This window comes from Bubalus kerabau, chromosome 6 (assembly GCF_029407905.1).
Source record: "Bubalus kerabau isolate K-KA32 ecotype Philippines breed swamp buffalo chromosome 6, PCC_UOA_SB_1v2, whole genome shotgun sequence".
Classification (NCBI taxonomy): domain Eukaryota; kingdom Metazoa; phylum Chordata; class Mammalia; order Artiodactyla; family Bovidae; genus Bubalus; species Bubalus kerabau.
Genome location: NC_073629.1, coordinates 46,480,034 through 46,499,640, shown reverse-complemented (window position 1 = coordinate 46,499,640; position 19,607 = coordinate 46,480,034). Strand labels below are relative to the sequence as shown.

The 19,607-nt window shown below is 34.4% G+C and overlaps 1 protein-coding gene across 1 annotated transcript in view; it reads right to left on the bottom strand.

Annotated features, from left to right (window-relative positions):
• Positions 1 to 19,607, bottom strand: part of DPYD (dihydropyrimidine dehydrogenase) — a 957,062-nt gene that overhangs the window by 738,635 nt on the left and 198,820 nt on the right. Inside the window, exon 4 of the mRNA XM_055585018.1 lies at positions 15,654 to 15,741. Within this exon, the coding sequence (XP_055440993.1) occupies positions 15,654 to 15,741 (88 nt within the window). The remainder of the gene's footprint in view (positions 1 to 15,653; positions 15,742 to 19,607) is intronic.

Genomic DNA, 19,607 nt, shown 5'->3' with positions numbered 1-19,607 from the left:
TAGTCCGTGAGCTCTTAAACCTTTCTAATAGCAAAGGCTATAAAATTTAAATTTAGAAGGGTACTTTAAAGACACCCCAGCAGTCTCCTTGAAAATACACAACCACTTCACTAGTTTCTTCATGTTATTCAATCAGTCACACGTATATTAGTCTTCTATTGTGTGAAAGAAAAAAAAAATGTACAAGGAAGTCTATAAGAGGGGGGATAAAAAATAAATATCTGATCTTTTGTGCACAGATTTATTTTATACATATTGGATGACAGTTTTTACCCTTCTTTAACAAAAATCTAGAGATAAAATGATGCTTGATATATTTGCTGCTTTTATAGCAACACAAAAGAATAGGCCTTGAATGCTGTCCAGTCCATTAGCTTACCCAGGATCTTGCTGGTGCTGAATTTTCTATTACTCACTGAGATTTTTAAAGCAGAATTTAAGGTACCCAATGTGCCATTTATGTGAGTTAATTTTAAGAAAACTTTAAGTTTTATTCTTTTTTATTTTAAAATTATAGCTTGAAACCTCATTAGTGTCATCCCTCTACAATTTAATGATTTTTAAAGTCAGTATCAAGAAACACAAAAAACCCACAAGCTAGCTATTCTCTCATATGGTATAACTATTTTAACAAATAGTTCTATCATATTCAGGCCTTCATGTCACTACACCATTATCAATACAGCTGGTGGATTTATTTTAAAGTGTTCTTCCTTCTTCCAATGAGTGTTTTCACAGATGGAAGCACCCTTCCAAGATAAACTCCAATCTGTTGCATTTAAAAAATACTTGGGCTAAACTTCAGTAAGTTTGCATGTGTGAGAAGGGTGAATTAACATTGCTTGTATTTCTGGATGGAGCTATATAATGGTGAATGTAATGATGTACATTAGTTGAATAGAAAAATATCTAGTAGTACATACAAAAAGAATAGGGAAAAGGACGTCTCTGCCAGTCACCATCCCTCAATAAACAATCGATGGATCTTCAAGTATTTGGTAAAGGAGAGGTGGGAATAAATTATGAACAGAATACACGAAACCTCCTGCCCTCATATTACTCACATTCTTGTGAAGACAAATGAGGATGGAAGAATAGATTTGGCTGCCTTTTTTCTGAAAATCCTTCATTGTAACACATACACTAAATTTTATAAGATTTTTACAAGAGTAGACCAGAACTATGAATTTATTTTGGTCTCACTTAAGGAAAATTTTTTTTTTAATTCTTGTATAAAATAAAGTTTTTATCTGACCTTAAGATGGTAAACTAGAAAACACATACTCAAGTACACACACACACACACACACACACTCACAGGCTTCAGAGCCATACACTCCTGAATTTGAATCATATTTAAACCATATGACTGGAGGAAAATGTATTATCTCTTAGCACAGGTTTTATCACTTAAAAATACAGATCAAAATTCCTTCTTAATTAGTCATATTTATGTTAAATATTTTTAAAATGCTTGACACAGATAAGATGCCTAGTACATTATGAAGCACAGGATAGATTTAATAAATTTAAGTCCCCACCCCATCCCCTAGGCTTTTTCTCCTAAGAAGTTTCTTAAAATGTTAATTCTAACAGTTTAAGATTTTAACATTTATTAAAGAAAACTCATGTTAGGAAGTAAATTAAGAAAGACGGCAAATAAAAGCAAAAAGTACAGAAAGAAAAACTACCACAATCTACTAAGTCATGAAAAAGAAATGGCAGAGAAACATGCAAGTAAAGGCATAATAATTTATGTACATTGTAGAAATGCAAAGATCTCATTTCTAGTTCTCCAATTTTCTGCACCGTACCCACCTATCTCTGTTTAATTGACTTGAGAATGTATAATTTTCCCTGAGTTAATTAATATAACTTAGTGTGCATGTGTGCATGTACTCAATTCACCAATCATCAAGTATTTATGAGCAGCTACTCTGTGAGAGGCCCTTTGGTAAGCACTAGATATGCATGAAGAAGCAGTGCTTTTGCCTGTAGATTGTTCTGGTTAAACGGAATACAATTTTCATCCATACCAATATCCATCCTGTTCATACCGTATACCATTGCTCAAATAACATTTCCTTTAAAAAACTACATTTTTCACCATTTTCCAACTAAAAACATAATGCCGTATACCTGTGGCGGATTCATTTTGATATTTGGCAAAACTAATACAGTTATGTAAAGTTTAAAAATAAAATAAAATTAAAAAAAAACATAATGCCACAATATCATCTCTTTGTACTACACTTTTTTGGTCATTGTATTTGTTAATATAAATTTATGATAACTGTATATTTTTCTGATGTGTCTTCTGCTGCTGCTGCTGCTAAGTCGCTTCAGTCGTGTCCAACTCTGTGCGACCCCATAGACTGCAGCCTACCAGGCTCCCCCATCCCTGGGATTCTCCAGGCAAGAACAGTGGAGTGGGTTACCATTTCCTTCTCCAATTAATGAAAGTGAAAAGTGAAAGTGAAGTCGCTCGGTCGTGTCTGATTCTTAGGGACCCCACAGACTGCAGCCTACCAGGCTCCTCCGAGCATGGGATTTCCCAGGCAAGAGTACTGGAGTGGGGTGCCATTGCCTTCTCCAGTGTCTTCTATTAGCTTTTAATAATTTCTGAAGTTCAGAGACCATATCTAATCTCCAGTAGAATTACTACTAGAAACTTAATTGATTAGCATTTATCTTTTAATATCAAAAATAAAAATTTATATAAAATTCAAATCATTAGCATCACCAACTCAAAGGGCATGAATTTGAGTGAACTTCAGGAGACAGTGGAAGGCAGAGGAGCCTGGAGTGCTACAGTCCATGGGGTCGCAAAGAGTCCAACACGACTTAGTGAAAGAATAATAACGACAACTTCATAATTTTGTATTGCCAATTTAAAGTAAGTAATGTGAATATCTGTTGTGAATAATAAAATGCCCATTTTATCCACAGAAAATAATGAAATTTGCAATAGATTTTCTAAGAAATTTACAGAAGTATAATTTTTTATTCTTAGATATGATGAAACACAGAAATAAACAACCGAATACAAGGTTATTTCATTTAGAGTGCTAGAGTTCACATATACCGAAAATGAAATGAAAAGTGATGCTCAGAGAAGATAGGTGATTTTCCTAAAATCACACAGTCGACAGGTGAATTGAAAGTTGCTCAGTCGTGTCCAACTCTTTGCAATCCCATGGACTGTAGCCCACCAGGCTCCACAGTCCATGAAATTTTCCAGGCCAGAATATTGGAGTGGTTGCCACTTCCTACTCTAGGGGATCCTCCCAACCCAGAGGTTGAATCCACTTCTCTTGCATCTCCTACACTGGTAGACACATTCTTTACCAGTAGCACCACCTGGGAAGCCCCCTCTTATAAGTTACCATAATTCATGGTATAATGTCTTCAAGGAGATAGAATGCCTTTCTACATAGAAACTTCTATGCCAATATAGAAACATATATGGTAGAGTCAAGATCATAATGTTAGAATGATCATTAAAGCTAAGAAAAATACGCAAAAGTAGAAATCTAGAAGTTATCATTTATAAATACTGCATAACTTGCAAGCAAAAAAAAGTTAATTTGAGAAATTATTGAAGGAGAAGTAAAATAAATATTGATAGAATCACCTATTCGTATACTATATAAAATGTTAAAAGATTTTTCTCTAATCTGATATTACAAATTTCATCTTTCACTGAGATTGTTTTTCTTTACAACCCAACTAAACTGTAAATCCTTTTAAAGGTAGCCAGAAATATAGATTAAATCTGATTCTTCTTACTGGAACAAAAATATAACACAAATTCTATACTTAAAGGGCATTTGTTGCCCAACATCAGAAATAGAAAATTAGTATCTGGATATATTAATGCACTTCATATATCTCCCTCTTCTGAAAGATGTTATACTAAAAACAAAGCTATATCACATGTGCTACTGTCTACTCAGTAAACTATTGAGAATTATTTCATCTTTGATATAACTTAAATATACTGGTAATTAATATTTGGCTACAAGGAGAAAACTGGAAATTCTGTTGTTTCTTTGTTCTTTAAAAATCATTTGTTATTAAGAAGGGCAAAAAAACACAAGTCAATCAAATGATTGGCCAAGTTTTAAAAATAAGTTTATATTTACAATAACAAGTATAAGTAATGGCAAAATTAAGAAAAAAACCAAAAGGTAAGAAAGAGATCAAACTACCTCACTCCAAATAATCTTACCTTAAACAATATTAAAAAAAAAAAACTCAGAAAGTATTGCTGGACATCATTTTATATATATATATATATATATATATATATGATAGTCATATATATATAGTTATATATATATATAATAACTTAAGACAGAATTATTACTTATGATAGTAGAGCTAGACTACAATTTAGCACTCCTATTTTCTTTTATCCAAACAAAATAAAGTAAGACTATTTTATGAAGGTTTGCTCTTCACAGACAGAAATGAGATTTCTTAATCAACTGGGTGTTTTGCTGTCTAATATACTGTTATTATATATTGCTCATAAAACCACCAGTCAGCTATAATCTGCACAGAGGATACAAACACAGTTTTCAGAAAGTCTCCATTCAGAGTGCATTAACTTAAGCCCATATGAATTTCAAAATTATAATTAGTTTTGTTTACTATTAGGGCTTCCCTGATAGCTCAGTTGGTAAAGAATCCAGATGCAAAGCAGAAAACACTGGTTCAATTCCCAGGTCAGGAAGATTCGCTAAAGAAGAGATAGCCTACCCACTTCAGTATTCCTGAGCTTCCCTTGTGACTCACTGGTAAAGAATCCGCCTGCAATGCAGGATACCTGGGTTTGATTTCTGGGTTGGGAAGATCCCCTGGTGAAGGGAAAGACAACCCACTCCAGTATTCTAGCCTGGAGAATTCCTTGGGCTGTATAGACCATAGGGTGGCAAAGAGTTGGACACGACTGAGCAACTTTCACTTGTTTACAATTATTTACTTAAAATTCTTCAATTTATCAAATAGTTGTCTAAAGATGAAACTCAAATTTCCTTAAGATAAAGCTTATTGTATTATATATTCTGCAATTATTTAAGATTTAATAGTACATAGAATGGGAAACAATAGAATAGGAAACAATAGAATGGGAGAGACTAGAGATCTCCTCAAGAAAATTAGAGACACCAAGGGGATATTTCATGCAAGGATGGGTTCAATAAAGGACAGAAATGGTATGGACCTAACAGAAACACAAGATATTAAGAAGAGCTGGCAAGAATGCACAGAAGAGCTGTACAAAAAGGATCTTCATGACCCAGATAATCATGATGGTGTGATCACTCACCTAGAGCCAGATGTCCTGGAATGTAAAGTCAAGTGGGCCTTAGGAAGTATCACTATGAACAAAGCTAGTGGAAGTGATGGAATTCCAGTTGAGCTATTTCAAATCCTGAAAGATGATGCTGTAAAAGTGCTACACTCAATATGCCAGCAAATTTGGAAAACTCAGCAGTGGCCACAGCACGTGAAAAGGTCAGTTTTCATTCCAATCCCAAAGAAAGGCAATGCCAAAGAAGGCTCAAACTACCGCACAATTGCACTCATCTCACACACTAGTAAAGGAATGCTCAAAATTCTCCAAGCCAGGCTTCAGCAATACGTGAACCGTGAACTTCCAGATGTTCAAGCTGGTTTTAGAAAAGGCAGAGGAACCAGAGATCAAATTGCCAACATCCGCTGGATCATGGAAAAAGCAAGAGAGTTCCAGAAAAACATCTATCTGTTTTACTGACTATGCCAAAGCCTTTGATTGTGTGGATCACAATAAACTGTGGAAAATTCTGAAAGAGATGGGAATACCAGACCACCTGACCTGCCTCTTGAGAAACCTGTATTCAGGTCAGGAAGCAACAGTTAGAACTGGACATGAAACAACAAACTGGTTCCAAATAGGAAAAGGAGTTCGTCAAGGCTGTATATTGTCACCCTGCTTATTTAACTTATATGCAGAGTACATCATGAGAAACGTTGGGCTATAAGAAGCACAAGCTAGAATCAAGACTGCTGGGAGAAATATCAATAACCTCAGATATGTAGATGACACCACCCTTATGGCAGAAAGTGAGAAGGAGCTGAAGAGCCTCTTGATGAAAGTGAAAGAGGAGAGTGAAAAAGTTGGCTTAAAGCTCAACATTCAGAAAACGAAGATCATGGCATCCAGTTCCATCACTTCATGGCAAATAGATGGGGAAACAGTGGAAACAGTGGCTGATTTTATTTTCCTGGGCTCCAAAATCACTGCAGGTGGTAATTGCAGCCAAGAAATTAAAAGAGGCTTACTCCTTGGAATGAAAGTTATGACCAACCTAGATAGCATATTCAAAAGCAGAGACATTACTTTGTCAACAAAGGTCCATCTAGTCAAGGCTATGGTTTTTCCAGTAGTCATGTATGGATGTAAGAGTTGGACTGTGAAGAAAGCTGAGTGCTGAAGAATTGATGTTTTTGAACTGTGGTGTTGAAGAAGACTTTTGAGAGTCCCTTGGACTGCAAGGAGATCCAACCAGTCCATACTAAAGGAGATCAGTCCTGGGTATTCATTGGAAGGACTGATGTTGAAGCTGAAACTCTAATACCTTGGCCACCTGATTCGAAGAGCTGACTCATTTGAAAAAACCCTGATGCTGGGAAAGATGGAGGGCAGGAGGAGAAGGGGACTACAGAGGATGAGATGGTTGAATGGCATCACTGACTCAATGGACATGAGTTTGGGTGAACTCCGGGAGTTGGTGATGGACATGGAGGCCTGGTGTGCTGCAGTTCACAGGGTCGCAAAGAGTCAGACACAACTGAAGGACTGAACTGAAAGAACTGGGTACTTAGAAAGTGTCATGATAGAAAATATGTTACTTATTTAGCACTTCATATTTTAATAGTGAGTTTTACATACTTTTTTCATATAAATAGTGCAGTGTGATGCAAAGGAAAGTACACTGGAGAAGATTTCAGGAAAGTACTGTTACACTATCAAGTGGTTATGTGATTTGGGATAAACCATTTAACCTTTTTGGATTTCATATTTATTTTCCACATAATTTGATGGTTAGTCAGATTAAAATTCCATTTGTATAGGTCAAGAATGTACCTCCAATGTTGGAGACCTTGGTTCAATCCCTGGGTGGGGAAGATCCCCTGGAGAAGGGAATGGGCAACCCATTCCAGTATTCTTGCCTGAAGAATCCCCATGGACAGAGAAACCTGGCAGGCTACAGTCCATGGGGTCGCAAAGAGTTGGACACAACTGAGCGACTAAACACAGCACAAACAATGTAATATGCATCTCTCTTTTCCACCAGCACATTTGAAAAGAGGGTACATTTTGAAAATATTACAGCTATTGGTAATTTAGCACTTAGTAAATTTACCGTTTGCTAGTCTCAAAACTGAGAAGTTACATATTAAAATTCAAGGCTGAATTCTAGAAAATTGAGTTAATGTTACCAGCTGGTAAGTGTATGAGGTAAGATAAGCATAAATTTGCATTACTAAATTTAAATTAATACATTACCACTGTCTAGACACAGGGTTTCCTAGGTGGAGCTAGTCGTAAAGAACCTGCCTGCTGATGCAGGAAATCACCTGTGGTTGCAAGAAACATGGATTCGACCCCTGTGTGGGGAAGATCCCCTGGAGGAGGGCATAGCAACCCACTCCAGTATTCCTACCTGGAGAATTCCATGGACAGAGGAGGCTAGTAGGCTATAGTCCATGGGGTCACAAAGAGCTGTACATAACAGAAGCGACTTAACATGCATGCATAGTCCAGACACCGCATTCAATAATTACTCTGTAGAGCTTCTTTTCATTTCATGAAGCTAGTTTTACATGTTGAGAAAAGTTAGGATATTCTGAAAATAAATATACTATCAGGGGAATAGCCTTTATCAATGGTAAGATTTATTACACAGCATAGTATAAAATATCTTGGTTCTGTCAAAGATATATAGATTGACAGGACAAATAAAGGGTTTGAAATAGACCTAAATATATGTAGAATTAAGTGTATGATAGATGTGGCACTTCAGAATAGAGGGAAAATATATTTTTCAATAAACAGATTTGGAACTATTAGTCATTTAGGGAAAAAAAAAGCTGAATATTTTTCTCATTTTTTGTACCAAAATAAAAACTAAGAGTAAGATCTATACATGTTACTCTGTAAACCATTAGCTTTACTTTATTTTACTATAGAATTTTAATCTATTATTTTTATTAAAAATATACATGCTTACTGAGGAAGTAAAATAATATGGCCATTTTTAGCAAAAATGTTAATAACCTCTTTACCCCTCCTCAATCAACTGAGGAATCTAAAGTTTAAGTCCTTCTATGCCATGTTTAGCTTATATATAAATCAGAATTTTTTAAAGATAGTGTTATGCTATTCATACTAGTATGCAACTCACTTTCTTAATTTAATAGGAATATCCTTTTAGCTCAACAAATATAATAATAATGCAGAGCCACATAACATTCCATAATATAAAAATAGGTTAATAAACACTTTTCTTAATGTTGGGCACTATTGTTGTCTCAAGTTTTTGGTACTTCAAACAATGCTGTGATTGCTGTAATAAATACTACTGTACATATACCACTATATGATCATACTTTTGTTTCTCTAGGAAGAACAGATAGCAAAGCATTGCTAGCACAACTGTATAAATATTTAAAATTTTCAAATATATTACTACTGTATGAGATTTCTTGCTTCCTTTCTGCTAAATAGCAAAGGAGGCTACTTAACTTTTTAACTTTAAAAATATGATGAGAGAAAACTGGTATCACCCTTTTATTTACACATTTCTGGCTAATATGGAAGTAGGACATCTCTAGTATGACCATTAATCATTTGCGTGACCTCTTTTTTAATGCTTATGAGAACACTGCCTATGCAAGGCTGGGTTATTTTTCTCATTTAAATTTTTAGGAACTGTGATTTAATAGAAGTTAACACTTAGCCTAAACACGCAGAACAAAAACAAAAGTTCAGTTGGTTTCAAGTTTGATTTGATTTTATTCTAAAATACATTTTAAAATGTGTGTAGTAAAATTTTTTCTCACATAGCTCACAGATTGAGAATTATCCTTAAAATCTTTTCCTTTTTATATTTAAAAATTTAGTACACCTAAAATTTATCTTAGATGGCCTGATGAAGTGTTCTAAAGGTAAAGACAAAATTATGCCAGGACCACTTTTCAAAGCAGTCATCATTTACCACTGAATTAAAATATCCTCTTCATTATATATTGTGTTCTCTTATTTACCTGGTTTCATTTACAGACTTTCATCTGTTTCAGAAATGTGTATTCCTGTACCAATTCTATACTGACCACAGTGGCTATACAGTGAGTTTCAATATCTGATATGGCAAATCTTTTTGTCTTATTTTTCAACAGTCTATTTCTTCAATATGCCTTCTTGATTATCAGAATTTATCAATAAAAATGTAGGTTTCAATCATTCTAAGTTGCTAAGTCGCTTCAGTTGTGTCTGACTCTGTGTGACCCCATAGATGGCAGCCCACAGGCTCCCCGTCCCTGGGATTCTCCAGGCAAGAACACTGGAATGGGTTGCCATTTCCTTCTCCAATGCATGAAAGTGAAAAGTGAAAGTGAAGTCGCTCAGTCATGTCCGACTCTTAGCGACCCCATGGACTGCAGCCTACCAGGCTCCTCCGTCCATGGGATTTTCCAGGCAAGAGTACTGGAGTGGGGTACCATTGCCTTCTCCAGATTACCCATTAGATCTTAAATATTTATAGGCATTTTTCACATGTATTGAGAAGTAGTTACCTAATATGGCTCTTCTAATTTTTAAAGTTTAAATTATAGGTAAAATATATTTTTTAAGTTATTGTGAATGTATCCATGAACTTTCATGTTCAGGGACAGAAAATGACAAGATGTAAGCAAAGAAATAAGTGGAACAACCTTAAAGCCATTTGCTAAACCAGGTTAAAAAAAGCCTTTAATTTTCAGGGCCTTTGAGAACACAGCAAATATAGATTCCTTTTCTAAATAAACATCTTTATTACAGTATCTATTTTTAAAATTATGGCTGCTCATTTTCTTTGAGGCTTTATCTGTGAAAATTTTATAAGGACTGCAATAAAGACAAGCATTGAAATATGTGTATTACCATATGTAAAATAGATGACCAGTGCAAGTTCCAGGCATGAAGCAGGGCACTCAAAGCTGGTGCTCTGGGACAAGTCAGACAGATGGGGTGGGGAGGAAGGTGGGAGGGGGATTCAGAATGGGGGGACACATGTACACCCATGGCTGATTCATGTCGATGTATGTCAAAAACCATCACAATACTATAAAGTAATTAGCCTCCAAAAGGAAAATAATAATAATAATAATTTTAAAAATTAAACATAAAAGTAAACAAAACACTATGTCTGGACCCACTAGACATCATAAGCAATATAATCATGCTCACAAATATTTTGGATAGTGGGATTCTCAAAAATATAAAAATAAGTAATTTCATCTGCTTTAAGAAATTATAGGTAGACTTGAAAAATAAATAAAAAGCTAACAGGCTTTTTAAATGTAAAAAAGAACTCCTAGAAATAAAAGATAAAATTGTAACTCAAAACTCAGCAGACAATTTTAAGAACATATTTGAAACTGGTGAAGAAGGTTTTAGAAAACTTGAAAGTAGAATTTAAGGAAATGATTTAAAATGTAACCTCCAAAAAACAAAGAAATGAAAGTTCAAAAAATAAGTTGAGTCATAGACAATAAAATAAGAATATTTAACATATACCTAGTGAGAACTCCATAAAATGAAGTAAAGACAATGAAATAGTCCCCTAAATGATGAAAGATATCAATCCACAGATTTAAGAGTCATAATGAAAACAAAGCAAAATAAATAAAAGAAATCCATATTGATATAAATAACTGTAACACTGTTGAACACTAAAGGTTAAAAAGTCTTTAAATCAGCCACTCTCCAAAGACATTATTCTCAAGTGAGCAATAACTAGCATGCTGGTGACATTCAAATAGCATGCATGACATAAGACACTAAAGTGATACTCTCTGAGAGGTGTAAAAAATAACTGCAGATCCTTTACTCTATGCACAAAGTTATTTTATGAGAGTTAAGAAATGTATGAACAGTTTCAGAAACAAAAAGAGTTGGTTAACAGCATATCCTTACCAAAAAAGGTTTAAAGAACTGACATTTATTCTAAGCACAAATAAACTGCTTTCTCATGGAAATTTCAACAAGGGGGAAAAAACTGAAGAAAACTGCCAACAATTTGAATAAAACTAATCCAAAGCTGGATTAATAAGTATACAGTAATTAGCATACAATAATAAAGCATACAATTTTATTCATCAAGTTTTAAAAAGAAAGCATTATTGTTAATTAGACAAGGAAGAGCTAATTAGAATTGCAGTACCTAAGTCTATGCCACAAGACCCACTCAGATTGGGCCCTGGAATGACACAGACCCATAATATTTGGCTGTTGTATAATTTAGAAAAAAAATTACATATTTTACATTATTTAAAAATTGGCATCATGACTGTAAGGGGAACTGACACACAAGTTCAGAACTATTTATGTAAACCAAATGGCAGATTGAACTGTGAAGGATAATGACTTGTTAGTTCTAGAGCATCACATAAAGTTTTTATAAGCTGTGTTCCCTTGAACACCATCTTACAGCAGGTAGGTAAGTTTCTGTCAATCTTCTTGGGATGCACAGAGGTGCTCCAAGTACCATCTGACAATAAAAGTGTGAGAACTAGCCTTGTGTATCAAAGGAAACCTGAAATCTTAATTATCACATTTTGTTTTATATATCTAAAATATTCACTTTTTAAATTACTGATTAGTAAATTATGGACTTCCTAATACCTTTTTCATTTACTTACTTCTCTGTCATAAAAACGGGGGGTACCTAATTGGCTTTATGTTATAGGCAATGGTGAGCCACTGAAGTTTTTTTAACAAGGGTACAATATAATTAAAGCTATGATTTTAGAAAATTATTCTGAAAAAGATCATTATTTTATTTGAAACCATGTGGCCATCGAAACTGAAAAGCAAACCCTAAAGTAGGATGGACTAAATCTATTGATTGCACTTCTGCTTTATAATATTTGTGCATGCATGTGCATATATACATACACACATATATCAAGAAAACATTTTTAAATAAAACTATTGTCATCAATAATATTTATCAATAAATAATGCTGGATAAATTATGCTGCTCCTCTGATTTCTAATTACTTCAATAGCAATCTATGATAAGAGCCTTTTATGCGAACCTGAGTCAGTTTTTTTCTAATGTATATTATTAAATGTATTTATCTAGCTATAAAAGCCACTAAGTCTATATAGATTCTGTAAAATCTATACAGATTGTATACAAAACATATACAGATTCTGTAAAATATACAAGTCTGTGGAGAAGCCATTGCTTTACAACTTAATGCAAAATTTTGAAAAAGAAAATAAATACTTTTTATTACAAAAGAAAGGATTGTGTAACTAAGGAAAATTTTTTTAAAGTTAGTTTTTCACTACATTTATAGACTGACCTTATGAATTCTTACATAATGTAGTGTGTTTTTTTTTTCAAAAGAAAATTATTCAAAAATATAACCCTTATTTAGTTTGATGAATCTGAAACATGTACTTTCCATTGAGAGATAAAATTGCGAAGAAAAACCTGCATGTAACAGAGAAAAACTGACCAAGGAGGTACAATAGAATTGAGTGTACCTTTAGAAACTAGAGCTGTAATCCAGTTTGTAAAAAAATAAAGAATGGAAGTATTGGTCTAAACTCCACTGAATCACAGAAACCTAACACAATACAATCCAAGTGACATGCTTTTCTCAAAAAGGCTCAAGGCTCATTGAGTCTGATGATTCAATTACCCTCTCAACCTGGAAAGAACCCCCCTCCTGAGTTGAGGTCCACTGGTAGAGCAATGTGGGACAGCCTACATCGTACACAGCTGGTAAATATCTTAAAAGCTGCAGGCTTTAAAGTACAAGAATCTCTTACCTTTTATGATTGCTACAATGATTCTTCAACAAAATACTACTTACAATAGAGTTCCTTAAATGTCTGGCATAAGATTACATTTTCAATTAAATACCCCCAAATATCTTCTCTTCATATGGAAATTTATTTAAATAAATACCAAAGTGCAATGCTTTATCAGGTAGTAAGAAATATGAAGAAACTAATGAAACAACATTATCCTAAAATAGAGATGATTCTGATCTTACTTAGACATTTTATAAGTTTTTCAAAGAATATCATTATTCCCATTTTGTCTTTTTTTCATATAAAATTTTGTATAGCTTGAATGATTGTGCTATACACTAATTAGAATCACAAAATCACTACTAAATTATAGATTCTCTAGGGAAAATTTCGGAGAAGGCGATGGTACCCCACTCCAGTACTCTTGCCTGGAAAATCCCATGGACAGAGGAGCCTGGTAGGCTGCAGTCCATGGGATTGCAGAGTTGGACACAACTGAGCAACTTCATTTTCACTTTTCACTTTCATGCACTGGAGAAGGAAATGGCAACCCACTCCAGTGTTCTTGCCTGGAGAATCCCAGGGACAGGGGAGCCTAGTGGGTTGGTGGGCTGCCGTCTATGGGGTCGCACAGAGTTGGACACGACTGAAGCGACTTAGCAGCAGCAGCAGGGAAAATTTAGCATGGATCACAATTCTATTGCCTCATGCTTAAAGCCAGGAGTGCAACCTTATATAATTTTAGCCAAAACTCTTTCTACTTCAAAATTTTGGACATTTTATTTTGTTCTTTTTCTCATGAGATTTCATATACATGCTTCACATAAATTATTTATTTTCATATATGTCAGAGATTCTGTGATGATAAATGTTTATGATATTTCAGTTAATAAATGAGATCTCTTTTCAGATTTTATCTTCTTAATTGCAAAACAAATACAGAGCGTTAGTGATTTCCTACTATTTATAGAATTAAGTCTCAAATATTGAGCATAGAATTCAAACATTTTCACAACTTAATATCAATCTAACTGCCTTGTCTCTTTCCCATCACTCTTCTTTATGTAATCAAGGTTCCATTCCAGCCACACTGAATTTATTATATTTCCCTACACATACCATGTATAGCCCACATTCTTGCTTTATCATATGCTAGATAATCTTCTTAAACTGAATGGTTTCAGCACTAATCACATTGAATTATTGGTAGGTTTTTGTGTTGTTTTATTTTTTTAATGTATCTGTTTTTGCTCAGAGTTATAATTTCTAGAAGGCAAGGTCATAGCAGGGATCCTTTTTCACCCAGTATCTGTCACTGAGTTTGATAGATAATAGATGCTCAATAAGTAATACCAGAAACAAAAATAGTAATCACTTGTAGAGTATTTACCATATTGAATGAATAGAAAAAATAATAATAATTCCACATCAACAAAATATTTGTTGAATAATTGCCATATCAGAGATTTCAACATAAAAATATTATTCAGTTCACACCACCATCCTGTAAGACAGATGCTATCCTTCTTTCATAAATCAAAGTGAAGAGATAAGTAATTTTCCTTGGGTTCACAGGGGTTCAATGCAAAAATTCAACCTGGACTTCAGATCTGATCATGTAGATTAATACCACATCCTATATCTAAGTAATCACCTCTAATTCTTTTGAAATTGTAAAGCTATATAAATTTATAATTTTTCTCCTACATCATTTTTAAATCTCTGACATACTGAGAAATACTCTTTATATGTAAAAAGGTACCAGTTAGTTGAAGGAGTACTTACTGGATTTTAGCAGCATTTTAGCATATAGGTACTAAATCCTGTGAAAGGAAGCAAAAAAGGATGTAGAGACATCCTTACAGGAAGATGCCTTCAGTTTCTGCTCAGTAGTTAAAGGATAGGATCCTTGGCTAAGAGTTCATAATGCTTCTTTCACAAACAAAAGATACTATTCATCATTTAATCAATCAACCATTCTCTTGTTTACTAAAAACTGGGCTTAGCCTTACATTGACTTAAAAAACAACATAAAGATCAAAATTCCTTTTTTTCTACTAATGTCCATAAAAGTCTGTTTTCTATTTTTTAGTTGTTGTGTGGGTTTTGGTTAAAACACTATCAGTCTCTATGAATTATTCCAAGTCTTAGACAACTTCCTTTGATTTGTTCCGGTGCCCTAGAGTTAATATTAAAGTGCATTTTAAAACAAAGATATCAAACTTGAAATGTGTTTTGATAATCAAAGACAGTTCCTATCTGTAAGCATTTAGCTTGCTTAAGCTAGAATCAATCTATTCAGTGAATGTTTTGTATTAAAAAATGATTCAATTCACCACAAACTAATTTTTAAGATAATAAAAAATGAATACGGATTTCACAATAATCATTATCACAACTAGGAAGAGACTAATTAACAAAATGTGCCACATTCTCACATGCCTACAGAAATCATAACTTTAATACTTTAACCTAATTTACTAAGACAAGCTTTATGCTTTAATCATGGTAATAATAGAGAACAAGATCAAAGGCTGTTATTAATTTTCATTTGCAGAGCTAAATCCAAATTTACCTTGTTTGAGATACTTGTGATGAACGATTTGATATCTAGATTTGTTGGACAGCTCTTCTGACAGGGGGCATCTGCACATTTCAGGCATCTAGGGAATAAAATAACTGAATTAAAGAAACTGTCAAGTAACATTCTATATATTCTCTACCCTAAACACATTCAGAGTTAGTGTCCAGTAAGAACAAATAAAACTATATTATTTTTAGGAACAAAAATTGTTTAAGCAATAAACAAAGAGTACTTGTGTTTCACTTTTTGCACACTTCCTAAGGTGTATAATATAGCACCATTCAGGTAAATAGCTATTCTTTCTCTTGGTGTTCCTCCTAGAGTTTAAGAAGATCATATTTACTTAAGATACATGATTCATCCATTTACTAAATCAATATTTTTTGGATCTCTCATTGCACTGATAATGCTTAGAGAATAGAGTCTTTTTATTGTTGCTGTTTGTTTGTTTAATTTATTTACATAATGCAGGATGTTAGTTCCCTGATCTGGGGTCTAACCTGTGTCCCCTACTGTGGGAGTGCATTGTCTTGACTGCTGGACCACCAGGGAAGTCCTGAGAATAGAATCTTTTATGATAACAGTTTTGTATGTCTTTTAGACAGTAGTTATTACACAAATGCAAAGAAAAAGATCTCCTTTTACCACTTGTAAATTCCTTTCTTACTCTTTATCCCTTCCACTTATCCTCCCACCTCTCCTCCCTGACTCCTTCCTCTCTGATCATCCCTCCCTTTCTCAATTTTTTTTCTTTAACATACACACTATAAACACAGCAATTGGGCTTTGTAGTAGATACTGCAATGAATAGACCAGATCCCCTGCCTTCCAGACTGAAACATTTATTCTCTCAGCTGCTGTGCCATTGGGTAAAGAAAACAGGCTGAACCATGGACATGGCCCCTTCCCAGGGGCAGCGAGTTTCCAATAACAGGTCACTGGTAGGAAGTAAAGACCCATTCTCCTTGCCCCTACTTGGGGAACAAGTCTTCAGGGATGCACTGCAGTCTTCACTGTGGCTATGTCTGTCCAATCTTGATTCCATCACTCTTATATAGATGTATATCTTCTAATAAACTTTCCACATACTAATTTCATATCAGAATTTGCTTCCTGGAGAAACAACCAGAGACACGTTCAGACTTTAATGTGACTAAGAACCACTTGGGAAGCCTGATAAATGTCATAATTTCCACAGAGAAGCTCCTCTTGATTTTGAGTTATTGGCTCTTGTTGTTTAGTCGCTCAGTTTTTTCTGACTCTTTGCAACCCCATAGACTGTAGCCTGCCAGGCTCCTATGTCCACAGGGTTCTCGAGACAAGAATACTGGAGTGGGTTGCCATTTCCTTCTCCAGGGGATCTTCCTAGTTCAGAGACTGAACCCACGCCTCCTACATTGGCAGGCGGATTCTAGTTAATGTCCTGGGAATCTGCATTTTGCTGCCACTGGCCCACTCCCAGTGACTGCCCTTCATGGTGATTCTGATAAACATGATTGGAGCACACAGTGAGTATCACAATTCTGTAATTACTACTTTAGGACTGAAACCACTGGCTAGAATAGTCTTTAATTTCTACATTCTTATACTTTTTGTGTATTCATTTGATAAATATTTAATGAACCCTTGCTACATGTTAGAACCTGGGATATGAGGTTATAAAAATGATGAAAAGGACAACCATGGCCCTGCTGTCATGGACCGTGCAGTTTGGAGGAAGCTCAAACATATAAAAGGCACTTGTAGTGTCAATGTGGTCAGTGTGAATTTGGGTAGAAACAGCAAGCTAATAGAGCATATAAGAGGAACAGCAGTCCAGGAGGGAGAGGTCAGGCAAAGCTTATTGGGAGAAATAATACATAAAGGGATGCTTGAAGAATGACAGGGCATTAGGCAAGTGAAGGAGGGTGGGACTTAGAGCAGAAGATCACTCGAGAAAATGACCAAAACATAAAAACAGTATGTGCCAAGGACTAGAGAGAAAAGAACATGACAGGGTAGGTAGACTAATGGGATCTGGTCTGGCATAAAGTGAGAGTGAGAATAGAGAGGAATTAGGCTGGTGACCTAAAATTTAAGATATATCATTGTCACATTTGGCAGAAGACGAGAATTCTCTGAGATTTCCCTCAGAATGAGTCCCACGTTGCTCAGTGACAAAGGTGACGAGCAAGCTCATTTTCTATCCACTTTCATGTGTAAAGACGTTGGTTCATTTCCTTTGAGAAAACAATACCAGTCTCCTTGTCATTCTTTTGTCAATCAGAGAGTCCTCTTCATTGTCTGGACCAATTTCTCAGTACCTAATTAATATCTTGTTTTAAAATCTGATCTCTTTTCTCTGATTTGTGCCCTTAGCCTTCTCTCTAAATTAAATTTTACACAATGAGGACCAAAGGCTTTTCATAATCAATTGTCCTCTCTGAAATGCAGTCATTAAACCTCTCCCCTATCATTTCTCTAAATGCCATTGTTAAATTCACAGCTATCATTTAGGTGAATTCCTATCTTCTAAAACTTAAGATTTTTTTTCCCCTAAAACATAATCACTGAGTTTAAAAAGAATTTCTTGGAAATTCTTGCTATGATCAGTAGCACAACAATCCAAAAAGAAAAAAAAAAAAAAAAAAGGTCTATTTGGTCCTCGATTCTGAAATATAACATATAGGTGATACCTACATGTGTTAACTTCACGTGGATAAACATGTTGTAGATTAATAGTGTTTGAAAGGATATCCTGTTATGAGGTAAAATAAAGTAGCTAAGCTAAAATAAAAAGCTATAAAATAATATGCAATAATAAATATCTTCTGACTTGTAAAAGTCATTTTGACAGTTTTTTAAAATCTGCAATTCCACAAGACTAGAACAACAAAAATATTTATGATAGATAAAGATATAGACAGACAGACAGACAGATAGAGGATTCTGGCTACCCCTAATAAGGCACAAGTTTTTGGCTTTTCTTTTTTCTAACACCGAACTTAAATATAAGGCAATTAAAAATAAAGTTATAATGTCAGCAGGTATGAATGAGCCAAATTAATGCAAAGTGTATTTTTCTGTTCTTCCAGAGAAATCTTAAATTCAACATAAACAGATTCACTTAATAGCACTGACAACGTAAGGATTTTTAGTTGTGGTTATTAAGCCTCTTTACCAAATAACTCTCCTTTTATTATTGAGCTAGTTCACAAATAACAGCTGTTGGAAATGTCAGATGTTAATGAGGCAGGGCAACGCAAACCTGAATTGTAGCATTCTTTTTTTCTTTGGTGCCATGAATATGCCAGAATGGGCAGACTCTGATAATAATACCATCTTGCAATTCTCTAAGCGCTCTGCAGACTAAAGTGCATCAGGCTGCCATTAATCCCACTTATCACTCTGACAGCTCAGTAATTACACTACTGCTATAGCCAGGTAGTCCTAATAAAATATCAACCACTGCAGTGGAATGCATACTGGTGAGATGTTTTATTAAACTTGGGGGGGTTGATCATCAAGTGACATTAGTGTTGACCTATTTTTCTATTTGACAATAAATTATCCTTTGACCAAGCCATAATAGATATTACAGAGTGCATTTACTGTACCAAATCAGAAAGGTACTGCATTGCACTGATGTAGGCAAATGGTGTAAATAAAATAGCAGAAATGCATGTCAGAATGGTATTACCTAAATTGCTTTAAATGATTGATACCATGAAAAACCACAGACACAGTACTTGGGGGAATATGTCAACAATTATTGTAAACCACAGTTCTACATAAATTTTTCGTTAGAAGTTAACATTTAAATTACGCTTGTTTTTATCTTCAGTCATTTAATTCCCCTTTTATGTTTCAAAGTTATCCTTTTATAGTGCAGTTTATTTTGAAATGCATTGTAAGAGGCAAAAGTTAATTCAGATAAACATTCATGTATTATTTTTAATCCCCAAA